The sequence below is a fragment of the Salvia miltiorrhiza genome, chromosome 8 (genome assembly GCF_028751815.1).
Source record: "Salvia miltiorrhiza cultivar Shanhuang (shh) chromosome 8, IMPLAD_Smil_shh, whole genome shotgun sequence".
In the NCBI taxonomy this organism is placed as follows: domain Eukaryota; kingdom Viridiplantae; phylum Streptophyta; class Magnoliopsida; order Lamiales; family Lamiaceae; genus Salvia; species Salvia miltiorrhiza.
Genome location: NC_080394.1, coordinates 12,501,577 through 12,519,291, shown reverse-complemented (window position 1 = coordinate 12,519,291; position 17,715 = coordinate 12,501,577). Strand labels below are relative to the sequence as shown.

The 17,715-nt window shown below is 32.8% G+C and overlaps 1 protein-coding gene across 13 annotated transcripts; it reads right to left on the bottom strand.

Moving 5' to 3' along the window:
• Positions 1–4,729: 4,729 nt before the first annotated feature.
• Positions 4,730–9,450, bottom strand: LOC131001082 (ethylene receptor 2-like). Of its 13 annotated transcripts, XM_057927284.1 has the most exons (5): positions 8,856–9,237; positions 8,642–8,728; positions 7,912–8,157; positions 6,304–7,637; positions 5,436–6,170 (listed from the first exon to the last, which is right to left on the bottom strand). In XM_057927284.1, exons 4-5 carry the CDS (start codon positions 7,618–7,620, stop codon positions 5,625–5,627), a joined length of 1,863 nt encoding a protein of 620 aa, XP_057783267.1. In that variant the 5' UTR covers positions 7,621–7,637; positions 7,912–8,157; positions 8,642–8,728; positions 8,856–9,237; the 3' UTR covers positions 5,436–5,624. The 13 variants fall into 13 exon arrangements, 10 of the variants coding, with proteins under 10 accessions (XP_057783267.1, XP_057783265.1, XP_057783263.1 ...); XR_009093857.1 differs by adding an exon at positions 4,730–5,261 and having other exon boundaries at positions 5,535–6,170; positions 6,304–8,182; positions 8,642–9,333; XR_009093855.1 differs by adding an exon at positions 4,730–5,261 and having other exon boundaries at positions 5,461–6,170; positions 6,304–8,157; positions 8,642–9,333.
• Between the last annotated feature and the right edge of the window lie 8,265 nt (positions 9,451–17,715).

The following is a 17,715-nucleotide window of genomic DNA, read 5'->3' as shown; positions in this document are numbered from 1 at the left end:
ATCTTTCCTACATATATATTTAAGGATTATTATTGAAAAGTAATTCGAATTTTGATTTTATGATGATATTTTAGTTCGAATTTACAAATATTACAAATATAGCGTGTATTTATTTTTGTTTTTCAATTTATAATTTGAGACAAATTTTCGGTGTTTATTCGGTATATAAGTAAGTACAAGTCAAAATTCTGATCAATTGAAGTTGACGTGCCTCACCGAAAAATAATTTCTCAATAAAAAAATTCCCTCTCGACATCATTAAATGAAAAATTACATAAGAAATTCACTCTCCGCGTCATTAAATGAAATGTCCTTAATTGATTGGAATTTTGACTCAGACTATAAACTAAACAATAAAAATAAATGTATATTGTATTTGTAATATTTCTATATTCGAGTTTAAAAGTTACCATAATTAAAGTTCAAGCTATTTTTTAATAACAATTTTATATTTTATTTGACTTGTGTCTATTTGTATTTGAATTTAAATATAAATAGTGACTGCGAGTCTTGAATCTTGATTTGTTAGGAGGAATGAAACAAATCTCTTCAATGCAAAAATCGAGCAATCCAAAGAAAATAAAGTTTTATAAAGCCCAATATCTCATTTCTAGATACTATTTTTAGCCCATTAAGTAAAAGCAGGTCCAGTTGTTGAAAATATACACACTCGTGGAGTGGATTTTTTTATTTCCAAATATATTAGCCAGTCATTAAAGATTAGGCCTTATGAGATTTACATAATAAGTCCAGGCCCAATAAACTTTTTTGTTTCAGTTTTTTGTATGGACTTATCTGCTTTCATTTTAATTTTGAACATGGTTGGATAAAAATCAAGGATAAGAATATTGTTTTCAAAGTTTTGGGGTCATCCATATCGAAAATGGAAAGACATTTTGTTGGTATATATTGATAGTAATGTCGTTAAATTGTACTCCCTCCGTCCCATTAGTAGTGTCGCACTTTTCTTTTTGGGTTATTTCATTAGTAGTGTCTCATTCCCTTTATGGCAATATTCTCTCTCTCTATACGGTACCTAATATTTAAATAATTTTCACCAACCCACTTTATCTACTTTCTACACACTCCTTAATCTCCGTGCCCAAAAGAAATGAGACACTATTAATGGGACGGAGGGAGTGATATAAATTAGGATATTGAGTTAATATTAGGGAAACATTGAAAAAGAATTTAATTCTTAAGTTTCCGAGGAATTCTTCATATTGTAACACAAATTAAGTTTTTTTTTTGAAACGACACAAATTATGAATTATTATTATTATTATTATTATTTTAAAGAAAAAGGATCAATAATGGTTCCTTATTTTCCTCCTTGGTGACTCGAATGTCCGACCTATTAGTTGGATGGGAAGCGCCTTATCAACGTAAGAATTTAAGGTTATTGATTTTACATAGCTTTAGCTCGAGTTTCGCATCTTATCGCTCAAAAAATAATTATATTCTGAATTATTTTTCTATATATAAATCAAGTTCACATAAACTTATATATATTTATATTGAGTTCACTGAGATGTACACACGAGATGAAAGTATAGGAAGAAAGAAGATATATGCAGGCCCCAAAATGCCATAATTTGGTCAAATTTTTTACTGAATTTCCCCCCCCCCCCCCCCCCCTAAAAGTAGGTGGATTATTCAATCCTCGTAGAATCTTAGAATCTAGGCCCCGTTAGATTTTATTTAAGATATTTTAGACTTAAGTAATTATAAAAATAGTAAGGATTGTGCTTACTTTACAACTTTGAAGATACTTACCTAATTTCACTTTCAAGTAGCAATAATTTAATTGTATTGCCTTGTAACCATCACCATATTATTTAGAATATTTCCCTCTTGGTTTATTTTAGTTATTCTATGACCTGTAAGACCTAAGTCTCGGGTCTTGGTCACGGTGCAAGCCAAATAAAGTAGTCCAATAAATATTAAAGAAAAATATTATTCGTTATTCATTTTCAAGTGTAACTAACTTTCTACAATAAAGGTCACTCTCAAGTCTCAACAAATCGACCTAAACCAAAATTTGATTTTGAAGGCAGTTAGAAAAGTTTGCGAAAAAATACATAAACTTTATAAGATTTTACAAATTCAAATTTTATATCATCTTTGTCAAGTTTAGTACTCGGTAATTTAATTAGTGCATCAAAGTAGGGAAATCTTATTATAGCCCTCTTTTATAAAAACATAAGTTTTATAGCCCTAGTTTATAATAGATAAGTTATATAGCCATTTTAAGTTTAAATGACTATAACACATTTTTACTTTTTTGTACTCGATGGCACCATCGAGTATACCATCGAGCACTCGATGGCATCATCATGTACACCATCGAGTACTCGTGGTGCCATCGTGTACATCATCAAGTACTTCGATTACTCGATATTGTAGTAAAAAATCTTCATTTTTTTCATTACTCGATGGTGTACACGATGGTACCATCGAGTACTTGAAGTTTCAAAAAAGTCAATGGGTGTTATAGTCTTTTAAGCCTAAAATGGCTATATAACTTATCTATTATAAATTAGGGCTATAAAACTTATATTTTTAACAAAAATGACTATATGTAATAAGTCTCGCGCATGAAAATGTACAAAAAGATTATATGAATACGAGTGGGCATCGAGCACGATATGTACGGCAGATACTGATGTTAGAATTTTTTGTTATTTTCTATATAAACATGCATAATTTAAATTTTGGGATTGATAAAGATATATCTGCATTTATAAACTTAAAATCATCATCACATTCCACTCATGCAGGACTATAGTTGCCTAACCAACAAATACGTTAAAGAAATTAATCTGCAAATGAATTTAAGGTGAACTTGCAATAATTTTATGGGTTAAATGTATGTAAATTCAAGAACTCTAGTCAAAATTTATTTTTAACTCGAACTTTCAAAAAAAAAATTATACACCAACTTTGAGACCATATTCAATTTTAACAACGAATTCATCTCCGGCAATTTAAAAACACATGTAGCACTGATTTGACTTTCCAGCACACTTTAGTAATTTTCGGCCACAAATGATGTCGTTTTATTTTAGCCCCCTACAAACACAGACCATTCGCTCCTCCCTTCGCGAAATCCGTCACTCTTTTTCTGAAACCTAACGAGGCTGGTGCTGATGAGTTTGCGTTGTTTCATCCCTCGCTCCGTCTCACTCTCTCTGTCTCCCCTCTCAATCACACATAAACCAAACTCTATAGCTTCTTCTTCTTCGCGAAGTTCACCGCCCCTTCTCCTCAAATCCAGCGAGGGATCGCTATCTCTCTCTCCCTCCTTTTCTTCTCCTCCTCACTCGAGAACTCACTCACCCACACACCAGTAAAGACTACAGTCGAGAGCCGGAATCGCCGCTGCCAGCCTGCCACTGTTCCAAGAATCTATGCGCCGCTCGCTGAAGTTCTCTTTTGATTTCGTCCGACGAGCAGCAAATCATCGCCATCTGCTTCTCCATCGCGCGCGCCTCTCTTAAAGACTCGTCGTTGCCGATAGCTAAAATAAAATGACAACGTCCTAATGCTGCGTATAGCTTATTGGTTGGAAATTACTAAAGCATGTGTCGGGAAGCATGCCAGTGTCACGTGTGCTTTTAAATCGTTAGAGATGAATTTATTATTAAATTGAACAGAGGCAAAAAGTTGATGTATAAAAGTAAAATTTTAAAAATTCATATTAAAAATAGTTTTTGACTAAAGTTCGTGAATTTACATGCATCTAAGTCTATCGTTAATAATTTTATTTGACAGTTTATATACTACTACTATTTTCTGAATGCCAACTTGCAAATAAAATTTTCCAATTTTCACATAGTATATCTAGATCTTTTTTATGGATTTCTGTAATAAAGCAAATAAAAAGTCAAATGCAGAGCTCCTAGACATAATCCCTTTTCTCCATGCATTCGCAAGGAATGAAAAGTTAAAAAGAAATGCCATATTTTGTGGATTGGGTTTAAAGTATGTCATACATAGATGACCCCTCTCACCTTCAAGTTGATATTATTTGAAGTAAAGTAATCCATAAACTACTCAAAGTAATCTTATGCCTTGAAAAGATAGCCATCTTTATTTTTAAATTTCAGTACAGATCCCTTGGAATAAAAGTTTGCTCATACTGTCATACAATTGTTTAATTGCAAGAGGAATGTCATTTTGCAACTCTTTTTGTCAATTTCTTGTTTCAATCACTAAGTATATATATGCTCTCTTAATGACATTGGAATCCACTATTTATGCGATGACAACCGTAATTATCTTTTAATTATCAGGAGATGTGTGTGTTTTGTCTTATTTTAGGGATGATTATCAACTACCATGATTACAGTTTGCTTGATTCAAACTTATTTTGTCAATATTTTATTGGACAATCTAGACCTAATCAATTAAGCTCGCCGCCTCAAACACCAATTAAACATTTTACAAGTTTTGAAGAAAATAAAATGCATGTTATATAATTCGTCAAATATATTTGGAGATTTACTTTGAACACAATCGTGAATTACGGTTTTCTGCAGATATTATTTTTTAGAGTAATATTATTGAATGACTTGGGATTTTACTCCATTGCAAATACGACATTGAGTTGAGATGAATTCAATAATCATTAAGTTTGATGTAATTAAATGCTGGCGGCCATAGAATAAATTGGAATTCTTGAGGGATAGCGACTCTGCAGATTACAGGTAAATAACTCCAAAATGTATGTCCATATAAATAAAATAATTTATTTATTCTGAGTCAAAACTATTACTACAAATTTAAAAATTTACAGGGATTGTATAAGGTGGAGAGCTCAAGTTTCCAATATTGGAGTCGGACTACAGAAAGCACACCTACTCTGCTACCGGGGCCGCCAGTAGCAATGAAAATGAAAGAAGAAACAGTGACCCAAACACGTCCCCCCCAAATTCATGCATGATTTTATACTTGTAAAAAGGTTATCAAATAAAAGCAACACCTGAAAAACACATTCCTACTTTTCTTTATCCATAAACGTCAAGATATATAAACTCATACCTGGAAAACGCAGACCAACAAGATTTCAACTCATTCCCAGCTAAGTGTGCCTTCTGCATCTGTCTTCACAAAATACAACATTTCTACTTCTGCTGCCTATTCAAGAAAACTAGTGTCAGCATCTCATCTTTCTTTCGCACATCGACTGCATGTCTCCACCAAATCTCAGGCTTTATTTGGCCACACAACAACTTGATGCTGTCTCCCAAGAACGAAACCTAAAATTCTCCACGTTATGAAATTATACAAATACGCAAACCATAATCCATATGCATTTATTTCATATTTTCATTGCACCTATTAGCAAGTTACTGTAAGCTTCAAGTGAACTAAATAATAAACCAGTGTTAAACAGTTTATCAGATAATATGAAGCCTAATAAAAATCAAAGGTGCAAAGAAGCTAAATTTTCTATACCACTTTGACTATCAATGTTGTGTATGTCACATCTATATGTTGGACTTGGACAACTCATCCCAGGAGCTACTTACAGCATACATTTCTCTTTTTTGATTCTAAAAAAGCCATATTGCTGCCTGATAAGAGACATGCATGTTGCTCGACGGGATGCGCTACCGCCATCAAGGCAAGATCCTGTTGGCCTGCAGCAGGCTCCGCTTAAGCTCCTCAGAGATCTCTTGAAATGTTCCTGGTTTTTGAATAACGCCATTCATTCCAATCTGCAAACATCTATCCCTCGTTTCCCTGTCATCGTTTGAGGTCAAGGCAATTATCAATGGCCAACTGCGGCTTCGAAACTTCCGGATTCTCATAGTGACTTCAAAGCCATCTAAATCAGGCAAGTGAAGATCCAGAAGAACAATTTGACAGGAAGAAACAGCAGGACCAATAGCACTGAGACATTCATATCCAGATGAAACAGCAGACACAACGCACCCAAGCTTTTCAAGCAACTTCCTAGTTACAGCTCTATTTACATCATCTGCATCAGCTAAGATAACTTTCAGGCCTCTGAAAAGTGAATTCGAATGAACACGATCAGAAGTTTCTCCATATTCTGAAATGCCTGCACTAATGGATGACCGGACTTGAAATCGCAAAACAAGAGCCATGCTTTGGTCAAAGCCCTCTGGATTTGGTACCATCCAGATGTCTCCTTGCATTAACTGCCATCAACAATAACATACAAGATTATAGAAATCAAAATTGCAACTAGAAATGAACTACTTATGTGACCATTAACATCAGGAAGCTAGGTTTAAGATGCCAATTATGAGGGAATAATGACCATTAACATACCTGAACTATTTTTTTGCATGCACTAAAGCTCAAACTTTCCCCAACTGAACCATGGTATCTATGCCCATCATAGGGATTAAAGGGTATTATATCATCTGATTGAGATCCAGTATGGCAGATCCCAACATCAAGCCGGGTATAAATGTATCCTTCAGACAAGTTTGATCTCCACTGACCCCATTTTTGCTGATTCCATCCTTGACTTCCACTGGCTGAATATACTCGTAGAGTCAAACGCCCACCTCCTTTGCTTCCACTCAGCAAATTCCTAACCATATGCAAAACTACCTGAAAAACTCTTCTCTCATCACCTATGACGTAATTTGGGAGTGTCCTCTCAACCTCGGTCGAAAAATCATAACCCCTATATGAAGAAAGGCACTTGGAAAGGCAAGCAGCTTCCTTTATCAAAGAATGCAATTGAAAGTGTTTCATCTCTAGAAGGAACCTTCCGCTATCTTTGGATGAAGTATCCATTACGTCTGTTATTAATGTTGAAAGAACATTACTAGTCTTTACCATTGTATCAACAAGCAGCCTTTGCTCATCATTTAACTTGTCATGCTGCAAAACAGATAGCAGGCCAAGAATTGAGTGCATGGGTCTTCTTAACCCATTACTCATGACCATCTGAAATGCATTCCGAGCTTGACTTGCCATTAGTGCATCTTGTCTTGCTTGTTGTAGTGCTCGATTTTGTTCCACTAACTTTTCTCTCATAAGTTGAGACTCTTCGAGCACTGAAGCATGGGAAAGAGCAACAGCAACTTGGTCAGCCACCACCTCTACAATCTCAAGTTCCTCATTGCTCCAAGATCTATCTGGTCCACCTGGGAGTACCAAAACAAGGATAGCATAGCAGGCCGGAACCATCTCAGGCGTACCACCTTTGAAATTGGAAACTCTCAGCATTGGCATCCTGATTGCAGCCACAGCTCCTGGCTCACCAGGTCCTCCACTGCTTGCCAAAGCAAGGGCCGACTCGGGGTCAAGTATCTTCACTCCGTCGCTTCCCTTAACCTCTCTAACATCAGGGTCACTGGTAGGGATAGGTGAGATGAAATTATTAGCGAAATTCCTTCCTTTCAATTCATGAGTTAAGATCATTTCCGTTTTACCCGTATTTGGCATCCAAATGGCACAGTTCTGCAAATCTAGTGCTTTTGATAGCTCAACCAACGTAGTATCTAGTATAGTATGCCTATCCAGTGACTTCCGAATCTCTTGTGTCAGCATCCGAACATGCCATCCAGCTTCTTCCTGCTTCTTTATAATTCCAACCTCTCGATCAAGATCCCAAGTCTTCTTCCTCAGCATAATCTCTCTCACCTTGACTTTGAGCAGCAAAGGGATGAGCGTAATAAGGGTTATAGCAGTGGCAAAAGAAACTAATGCTGTGAGGAACTTGAAAATTGTGAGAGCAAGCATCAGCTGAAACGTATGAGGTCCATAGGTCCAGCCATTTAGCAAATGAGTCATACCACAAAGGACAATGAACGAAATGAACTGAAAAAGAACCCATTTAAATGGTATATTGGAACAGCTAACAAAGTAAAGCAGCTCAATAGGGATGGAGAAGTAGGCTACTGCAATCAAAAAATCACTAACTCTTTGGCACTCCATGATAGATTCAGTGCTCCAAAATCCCTCCTCATCACAATTACAACGAGGAAACCCATTATCAGCAGCCGATATGGAAAGAAACAACGACAGAATTAACAGAAACGATGCTAATGCCTTCGACATTGCATCCAATCAATCAAATCTTCAAACCATTTCTTCCGGCTAGGCTGTTTATCTTATTTAATGCCACGGACGCAGTAGATGTATAATCACCTTCTAATCACGATCTCACTACACAAAGAGCAATCCTTTTTTTCTGATTAATAGATGTTAAGAAGAAGAAATTAACGAAATCAGCAAAAAATAAAAAATAAAAAACAAAATAATCTCGTCATATTGATGTATGCGTATCATAAATATGAATGCAACAACACACAAACACCATTTCCATACTTAGAATATATGTGAAATAAATCACTAATCTCAAAACCATAAGGATCTGACCCACCAACCGGCCAAAAACACACAAAGAGGCCAAACTATATATTCTGCTATATATGAAAATAGAACTAATCATATGGGAAAATTCATTTTCACATTATTCAAGAATACATGAATTAACCAACGGCAGCAATTAAACACAACCTATTCAACCAATGAAAAACCGATCAACCCCAAAAAACACGAAAAAAAAAAAATTAAATAAACCGAAAATACAAAACGATTTCAAGAAACCCTAAAAGTCAATTCGAAATCCGCCGGGAAAAGAGAATACCTCATAAAATGCAGAACCTCTAGCCTTCAGATCTTATCTCTCCATTTCATGCAGCAAATTTAGGCTCCTCAATCTGCGTATTTAAAACTGCATTGATGTTATCGACCAATGCAAAAATCCAAACCGCTCCTCAAAACACCCTGACGTCTTCGATAAACCATTTAAACAGAAAAATCCCCTCACAGAATTCAACCGCGGTGATTCAAAAACGTACGTCCATCAAAATCTCCACACCATTCTTCAGCTACAAACGGTACCTCCGGAGCTGGAAAATATGCATTTCCCTCATCTATATGCGGACACAACGGGAGATGAATTAATCGGGATTGGCAGAGATCTGTTAACTTAAATCCAGCTTCTTCCAACTCTTTGCCTCTCCAATCTCGCGCAGTCCGTACAAATTTCAAAAAAAAAAAAAAAGAAGCTTCCTAGAGAGAGAGCGGAGCGCGCGAGTGTTCAGACACGAGTCCGCGACTCACGGATGTTTTTACTGAGAGAAAATTTAGGGAGAGATTCGCGAGCGCCGCTGTTCCGCTAGGCGCTACTGATACAAAAAGCAGGTGAAAAAATGAAGAGAGAGAGAGAGAGAGAGAGAGAGAGAGAGAGAGAGATGAAGTGTAGAGAGAGGAGGGGAGAGAGAGGGGAAATCTGAGGGCGTAGGTGGGTCCTGCGGGGGTTACATGAAGCGAACTTGGACGCACTTTTGATTTTCCAATTGGAAATTATAAAAGAATAAAAAAATAGGGGAAGAAATAAAAATTTCCCGCTATCAGTCAAGCCCCCTCACCGCATACAACTATGACATTGGCAATGGCATGATTAATGAGACTATTTTTTATACACCACCAAATTGCTTAATATTCAATTACTAACTTTTTTTCCCTTTTCTTTTGTCTCCACGTATCTCTTTATGTGTTTGATATTTTTATAGAGTTGCTATTGAACGAAGTTTTAATGATGAAATACTTTGTTTTCTTTTTATCTATATTGATGTCTTCGATGTTTCTGGATGTTGTTATGAAGTTCTTAATTAACTAATTAAATTGTTCTTAGGATTGTGTGCTTTCTGCAGTTCGACCATAAGCAAAGTGTTTGTAAAGTTTGTTTCAGCCGAATTTGCTTGAATTTAGAATAAAATAGTTGAAGAAAAATCTTGAATAGCGTTAGATGTAAGTATACTTAACGAAACACCCAAATGATATAGTTATTAGAACGGGTAAGGTTCGAAAAAAGAGTCCAGATGTCATGAGTTAAACTCCATATATTTATTTCGATTAGTTGTAGATTATGGCATGAATTTTTGAATTATTTATAAAAATAATTTCATTTTTTTAATTTAACCTAAATTTTGGGGTTGATTTGTAAAACTAATTCAAACTTTACGAAGTACAAAAAAATGATCTCAACTTTGTAGTCATTTATAAAAATAGCCAAAATTGTAAAAAAGAAACAAAAAAATGGTTTTTAGATTTTTTAATACTACTTTTTATGGTTTTTTAAATTTAGTTTAGGGAAATATGACATGAATTAAATCAATTTTTTATTCTGTTTGTCATGCCAAACCGCCCTCATTTTCTGTGGATCACTGATCAATGCAGTCCAGTCCCGCTTTATCGGCAGAAATTGGTATCAGCAGACAACACACCTCAACACGACAATAGATAGCATTACAACACACAACAACATTGCGCTGCGGCTGCCCAGCCCCTCGGCGTGACCACAAAGTTCATTTTGAGATTTGGTTAATTATGATTAAATTTTGGTTATGTTTGTTTGTGTGGTGAGCACATAATGTTTTTTGGCAGTGTACATAATTATTTTTAAGATATGGAGTACATATAATTGTGTGGGATCTTAGAATAAAATTTTTATATTTTTGTTCGAATGCTCCAAATAAATTTAATGAGAATTAAGACATACCAATAATTGTATTGATTTTAGAATAAAATTCTTATATTTTTATTGGAATGCTCAAATAAATTTAATTAGACAGTGAACTTGAATCAAAACCTTTAATCTTATGTAGTAGGTATTAACTACTCTATCGTTTAGTTAACTCACGCACATAATAATTTACATGTCTTTCAATTGCATAATTGATAACAACGAAGATAGGATTGTGCTTGAGAAAATTAAGCCGGATATTTTTAAAATTATGCTTTAATATAATTTTCGTTTATTGAATCTGTTTTCTTTATTGTGTTGACTTTATTACCAAGTGGGTAATTCGGTTTATGCATCATACAATTTTCTTACACGCATTTTCTTTTTATGTGAGCAAAGATTATAAGATTTAAATTATTGCAAAAGTATAATTCAAGGGTGACAGGATTCAAAATCCTGACTGAAAGGAGTGTTGGTTGTGTATATGTCTATATGATTATGTATCTGACAATTTATCTGGAAAAAATTATATAAAATGCACATGCGTAACGAAATTGATAATAATAAATATTCAAATTGAAAATATGCTTCTATATTTTTCTTTGATTAAGATCTGAGATCCACTCAATTGTGAATGGAAAGAAAACACGCACACACACACGCTATAAATGAAAAATAAATTAAATTAAATATCAGCGTGAAATAATTAACGAAAGTTATTAACTGATAAATAAAGTCAACTGTCAAATTGTTACTGGAAATATACCACATATAACTACTAGTCTCCTTTAAAAAAAACTACTATTAGTCAAATATTATTTTATTTATTTTCAACCTAAAGAGTTAAATAATTTGTTACTCCATTCCTACCATTTATATAAGCTTATTGGAATTTACATAAAAGATTAAGATCATTCACGAAGCTCGAGGCACGACTCATGCTTAAGCACCGAACTCATGAGGCGAAAATGTAAGGTGCGTGTTGCATACGTGATTTAATTTTTTTTGAAAAAAGACCTCCAACAGCATGAGCCGGACCGATGCTGTGAAAAGGAGCGGCGACGTGATGACTCAATCAATGCTGATGCTCTAAGAAAAATCATTATAAATTAAAATATGCTTAATATGTCCATATTTATTTTTGAATGATGAATTAAAGTTTGAGTAAATTAAAAAATTAATTAGAAATATAAAAAAATATTATCTTTTATGAAAACAATTTAATATATTTGAACATCCGGATAAAGAAAACAAATCTATATAAATAAAAAGGAGGGAGTATTAATATACATATTCCGTAAAAAAGTTGTTGAACAACATATCACTAGCGTAGATTGATAACTTTGTTTTTGCTAATGCTTATATTTTATTAAACACAAAGTAAATTATCTAATACATAATACTCTATTTTTAGATCAGTCTAGTAGACAATATTGAAAACGCGAGTGCATTTTCTTTTTTGGGTATTCATCATGGGAGCAATATTTTGTATCATTTATAATTGGTCTCTGAATACATTGGCTTAAATACATGTGGACAAAATATTTGGCCGGCAAGGGTTTAATAATTAATTTCCGTATAATTGTATGAATGCGTGGAAATGTATCTTTATAAATAAACCCTATTCAAAAAAGATAATTATAAATATGGTAAATATCATATTAAATCTTAAACTATACTCGCTTTATCAAAAATACCCTAAAACTTTTGAAATGCTTTTTAAACCCTCAAAGTATCAGAGTTTTATCAAATAAATCTCGCATCTCTTTTTCGGCCACCAGAAATGTGACGTGGCTCACCGGATGCCACTAGGGCTGCCAAGGGCCAACCGGAACCGGCGGTTCGACCCTGAACTGGCCCGGTGGTCAACGGTTCCGGCCCGGACCGTTGACCACCGGGCCGGTTCAGGACCAAACCGCTGGTAGTTAAGGGCCGGTTTAGGTTCAAGCATTTGTCGACCCTGAACCGGCGGTCCGAACCGGCGGTTCGACCCTGAACCGCTGGTTCGGGCCCGTAGGCCACTCAATTTTAATATTTATATTAAAATTGAGCTCAAGCCCTTAATTATTATTATTATTTCCCCCTTTTAGATAACTCTCTTTCGGAATTATTATAATTAATTAGTTATTTAGTTAGTATTAGTTAGTTTACTTATTCAATTTTGAAGATTATAATTTGTATCCTTGTAATATTTTTTTTGTACATAGAATAAATTCAATAAAGATATCAATTTTTATGCATTATTTTGATTGTCAATGTGTTAGAATTATTTTTCTTTTATTGTATTTCAATTTTCAACACAAGTCATTTAATTTAAAAAAAATATTTTGATTGTCAACTTTATAAGTTTATAACTTGTTATAAATTTAAAAAAATGACATGATATTAATTAAGATGACACAAGTATTACTTAAGCATTAAGATGACATAAAAAAAATATTATTTAAAAAATATATTAATTGTCATGTTTATAAATTTTCAACACAAGTCATTTAATTTAAAAATATGACATAAAAATATTACATGTTTATATTTTCAATTTCAACATATGTTTATATTTTATATTTTAAGTTGAATAAAAATTTTGAAATTTCATCACAAATCATTTAATTTCATAAAAAAGAATAAAAAAAATAAAAATAAAAAAGAAAAAAGCCCGAGAGCCGCCGGTTTTTGGCCCGGAACCGTCGATTTTCGGCCTGACCCGAAACCGGCGGTTCAGGGTTCGAAAACCGACCCTTCAAATTTTAGGCGGGCCGGTTCAGGTTCATGAAATTTTTGAACCCGAACCGCCGGCAGCCCTAGATGCCACAATGTAATTTATTATTATTTTTTTTAATCCATGCTATTTTATATTCTTTTTTCTTAATCCATAACATTCTATGAATCAAAATCCATCATGAAAATCAAAACCCAAATGAAATCCCTCCCGCCCAAGTCGCTCGTCAAATTCGTCGGAAACCCATTCGAAATTACGTGCAAATTCGACATGTTTTCTTATTATGCAAATTCGATAGGTTTGGGGGTATAATTGTGGTCGGTGGTGTAATTCATCTATACCTTTGAATTGTTATAATAGCTCTAATGGAAGAATCATCGATTCATTTCTTCTCCCCACCGACACAGTAAGGGGAAATCTTCATTTAATTACTGTTTCATACGCAACCAATCAAATACATTTTTCACAAGATTGTACATTACATATCAATTCATTTTATGCATAATAAGACAACATGTCGAATTTACAAGTAACTCCGAATGGGTTTCCGAAGAATTTGACGAGCGAATCGGACGGGACGAGCGAAACGAATTTTAAGGATGAATTTTGATTTATAGAATGACATGGATTAAAAAAAAAGAATATAAAATTACATGGATTAAAAAAATACTAGAATTTAAATTACACAGTGACATCCGACGAGCCACGCCACGTTTCTGGTGGCCGGAAAAGAAATGCGGGATATATTTGATAAAACCCTGATACTTTGAGGATTTAGAGAGCATTTCGAAAGTTTCAGGGTATTTTTAATAAAGCAGATATAGTTCAAGGTTTAATATGATATTTATCCTTATAAATACGGACTTTTTCATCATTAAAGTTAAGTATTTCGTCGTAAAGTTAATTGTCGATGGAATTATAATGACGTCTAAATAACATCGTTAAAGTTTTGGTCGTACTGTTTATAAATGGTCGAGAATAAGGGAAAGATAGAGGTATGGGGGACATGGGACATGGGACAACGTACGGCGACGACAACAAGAAGCAGGGACAACAGAGGCGGCGAGGTATAAGGATGGTAAATTCGGACATTATGTTCTAAATTTTGGAACTGGAGGAATGACGTATATCAGATATTAATGATGGCACAGAAAAAAAAAATTAAATCGTCGTTAATTATAAATTATTTTAAAATGAAAATGAAAATTTATGACGCTTTAAAGCGATGACATTTAAACTTTAAACAAAATTATTTTGTTCTTAACAATGATTCCACGCGGTCATTTAAGTAATACAAAAAAAAATGAAAGTATATTTTTAATTAACGATTCATGAACAATGTTCAATTTAATCAATATAATAAATTATAAATTAAATAAATAATTAACGACACCTTTATGATGGATATTTTGATTAATATAATAAATTAAAAATTCAATTATTATTTCACGAAGTGTCAATGATGGTTAGACATAAATAACAAAATAATACTCCCTCCTATCCATTTTCTTTGTCGTTTCACCATTTTAAATTATTTGTGTTATAATTGACGTTTTGAGAATTTGTATCAATATTAACCTTATTTAATACTCTTGCATTAATCACAAACAATTTGACTTTTCCTATTTCCAAAAGAGAACTCATAAGTCACATGCCAAAGACAATGTTTTCGAGTATTTTGCTGTGATTTGATATACTAAAAAGATCAAGAGTGTTTAATTTTATTTTATTTTGGTTATCCATGTTGGGTTAATTAATATACTCCACTAAAATAATTGACATTTAATGAGGTTATGTTGGGTATAATATTTTTTATTAAAAAGTGTGCTTGAGCTTAGGATGACAAACAAAAAGGATAGGAGGGAGTACTACAAAATTATATTTTAATTAGCAATTTCTTAAGAACGGATGCTTTAATTAATTATAAATTTTTAAATTAAATTATAATTAACGACACTTGAATGGCGGATATTATAAATAATTAAAATAAATTATTAATGACACTTGTACGATGGATAATTTTAATAAATAAAAATAAAATGTTAAATATTTAATATAACGATGAAGCGTCGCGATAGTCAATCATTAAGATTTAAGATTAAAAAGACTAACGACGGACTAGTGATAGTCGGCAATATCCGTAGCGAATCCCGCTCATTCTCATAGTGTAATTAAAGATACAAATTACTGTTTTCATTTTTAAAAATCGAGCTATTTTTTAAAACATCACAAATATTAAGATATTTACGACTTACGAGAGTGACATCTTGATGCATTATAATATATAAGTATATACAGACGAAGTATGTAAAATATATGTGTAGATATCAATAGCGTGAGGGGTCCAAAAAATAACTTTTGGGCTCTATTATTGGGACCAAATTCTTCAAGCAAAGCATTGAAAATAATTTAGATGGCTGCCTCTGGTGAGTCAGCAAATTTAATGCTGCGTATATACATAAGTAATAAAAATAATATAAACCCTTATATTATACTCTCTTTGTCACACTTGTTACGGCACAACAAAAATGACACGAATATTAAATAAGGTATTAATAGTTGATAGAATTATTTATTTTATGTGTGTAAAATAAATATGGATCACGTATTATTTTTAAAAATTATTATTATGGAGTAAATTAGATAAATGAAAAAAAACATTGTATTTTAAAATAAAGTTATATCGTGGCGATACATCATTACAAGCGTTACCGGCTAAGGATTTTCCCTTTTTGTTTCTTTCCTATTTAGTTCATTGCATTTAGTGCATCATTCGAACTCTGTCATTTTCTATTATTTATGTCCTTTTCTATTTCACATTGATTTTAGGTGTCATTATTTTTCTGGTCTGAAAATAATGGGCATATATAATGTAGGGCTTATATTCATAAATTTCCATCAAGGGAACATTTCGAGCTCTTCATCCACATTGATTTGATATATCATGGAATTATTCGAAAATAGTTGAATATATTTATTAGTTATAAATTTTGGAACCATTATTTCAAACTCCTCTATTCAACTAGAATCCCTCAATAATTGGCTCACTGCATATATAGAAAAACCAATATTTTGTATAATTTAGTACTATTAAGCACTACGTGGATAAAATATGAATTTGAATGGCCCTAGTTAAAAAATAAAATACGAGTTTAAATATAAATATTGATCCATCTTAAAGTCATTTCAGGGCCGGCCCTGGGCATGGGCGAGCATAGGCGACCGCCCAGGGCCCATGATTTTTGGGGGCCCCAAAAAAATTATACACCTTTAATATATATGTTATATTTTAGGCCCAATTTAAATAGAAATATAATTGTATATTGATATGTTTTTAATTGGGCCCAAGAATATTGTATCCATTTAATTAATTAGGGCTCAAAATATCATAATTATTAATACTCTTTTAAAATAAATAAAACAACTTTAAAGATTATTTAGCAGATCAGATTCGATAGATATAATTATGGGATTGTACCGTTCACCCCTAATCTTTTCATCTTCTCCTCTTTTCTGCAAACAGTCAGCCGCCCAAATTAATCCAGAAATCTTTTTCCAAAAAAATTTCTACCGTTAACAATGAACTATATATTTAGAATATTCTTCAATCTACAAACCACAATTTTATCAATTCCTTGCAATCTACATATTGAAAATCTTCATCTACATTCTACAATCAAGTGAGTGATAATCTGTATTGGAAAATTGAGATCAAATTGAAAGGAAGGCTGAAGGCAATCATCAATTTTGATTTCCACTTTCTCAGTTTAGTACAATTTAATTTTCTGTTGAAATATTTGATTTTCGAAATTGAATGATTCTAAGTGTTAGAATTAAAATCACTAATTGCATTTGAATGATTCTTTGCGGTAAAGTTTAAAATATACTCCGTAATAGATAAATGGCTAATGATTCTTAGGCGTTTAGCATAGGCTATTATAATAGGCCATATATTTGATATGTGTATGTGAAATGTGTATATATATATATATATATATATATATATATATATATATATATATATATATATATAAAAGCTTTCTATTCATTCTAATTGTAGTATTTATTTTGTATGAATGATTGTTGATTCTATTTAGTAAATTAATAAATTATACTTTTTTTATGTAACAGAAATTCTGTTCAATTGCATTGGCTAGTGGGAGTAGAAAGATGTTTAGCAATTTTGTCTATTGAAAAAGATGTTTTAGAAATGCTAGAAACAAATGAGATTATAAATGACTTTGCAAGTCAAAAATTTTGAAGAAATCATTTTGTATAATAAAAAAAAATATATTTATTTATATATAATTGTCATATTGTATTTTTATTATAATAAATAAAGGGCCCATTTTTTCTAGTTCGCCCCGGGCCTTATTTTTGTCAGGACCGGCCCTGAGTCATTTATGGAATGAGATATGTAGTACTCAAGCCTATGGTAGTATGTAATACTCAATCTCAATTATCTATCTCT

Coding starts and splice junctions, on each gene's coding strand:
- LOC131001082 (XM_057927281.1), bottom strand. CDS start 8,049: ATGTCGAAGGCATTAGCATCGTTTCTGTTAATTCTGTCGTTGTTTCTT. Junction 6,171..6,303: donor CATGCAAAAAAATAGTTCAG/GTATGTTAATGG, acceptor TGTTGATGGCAG/TTAATGCAAGGAGACATCTG.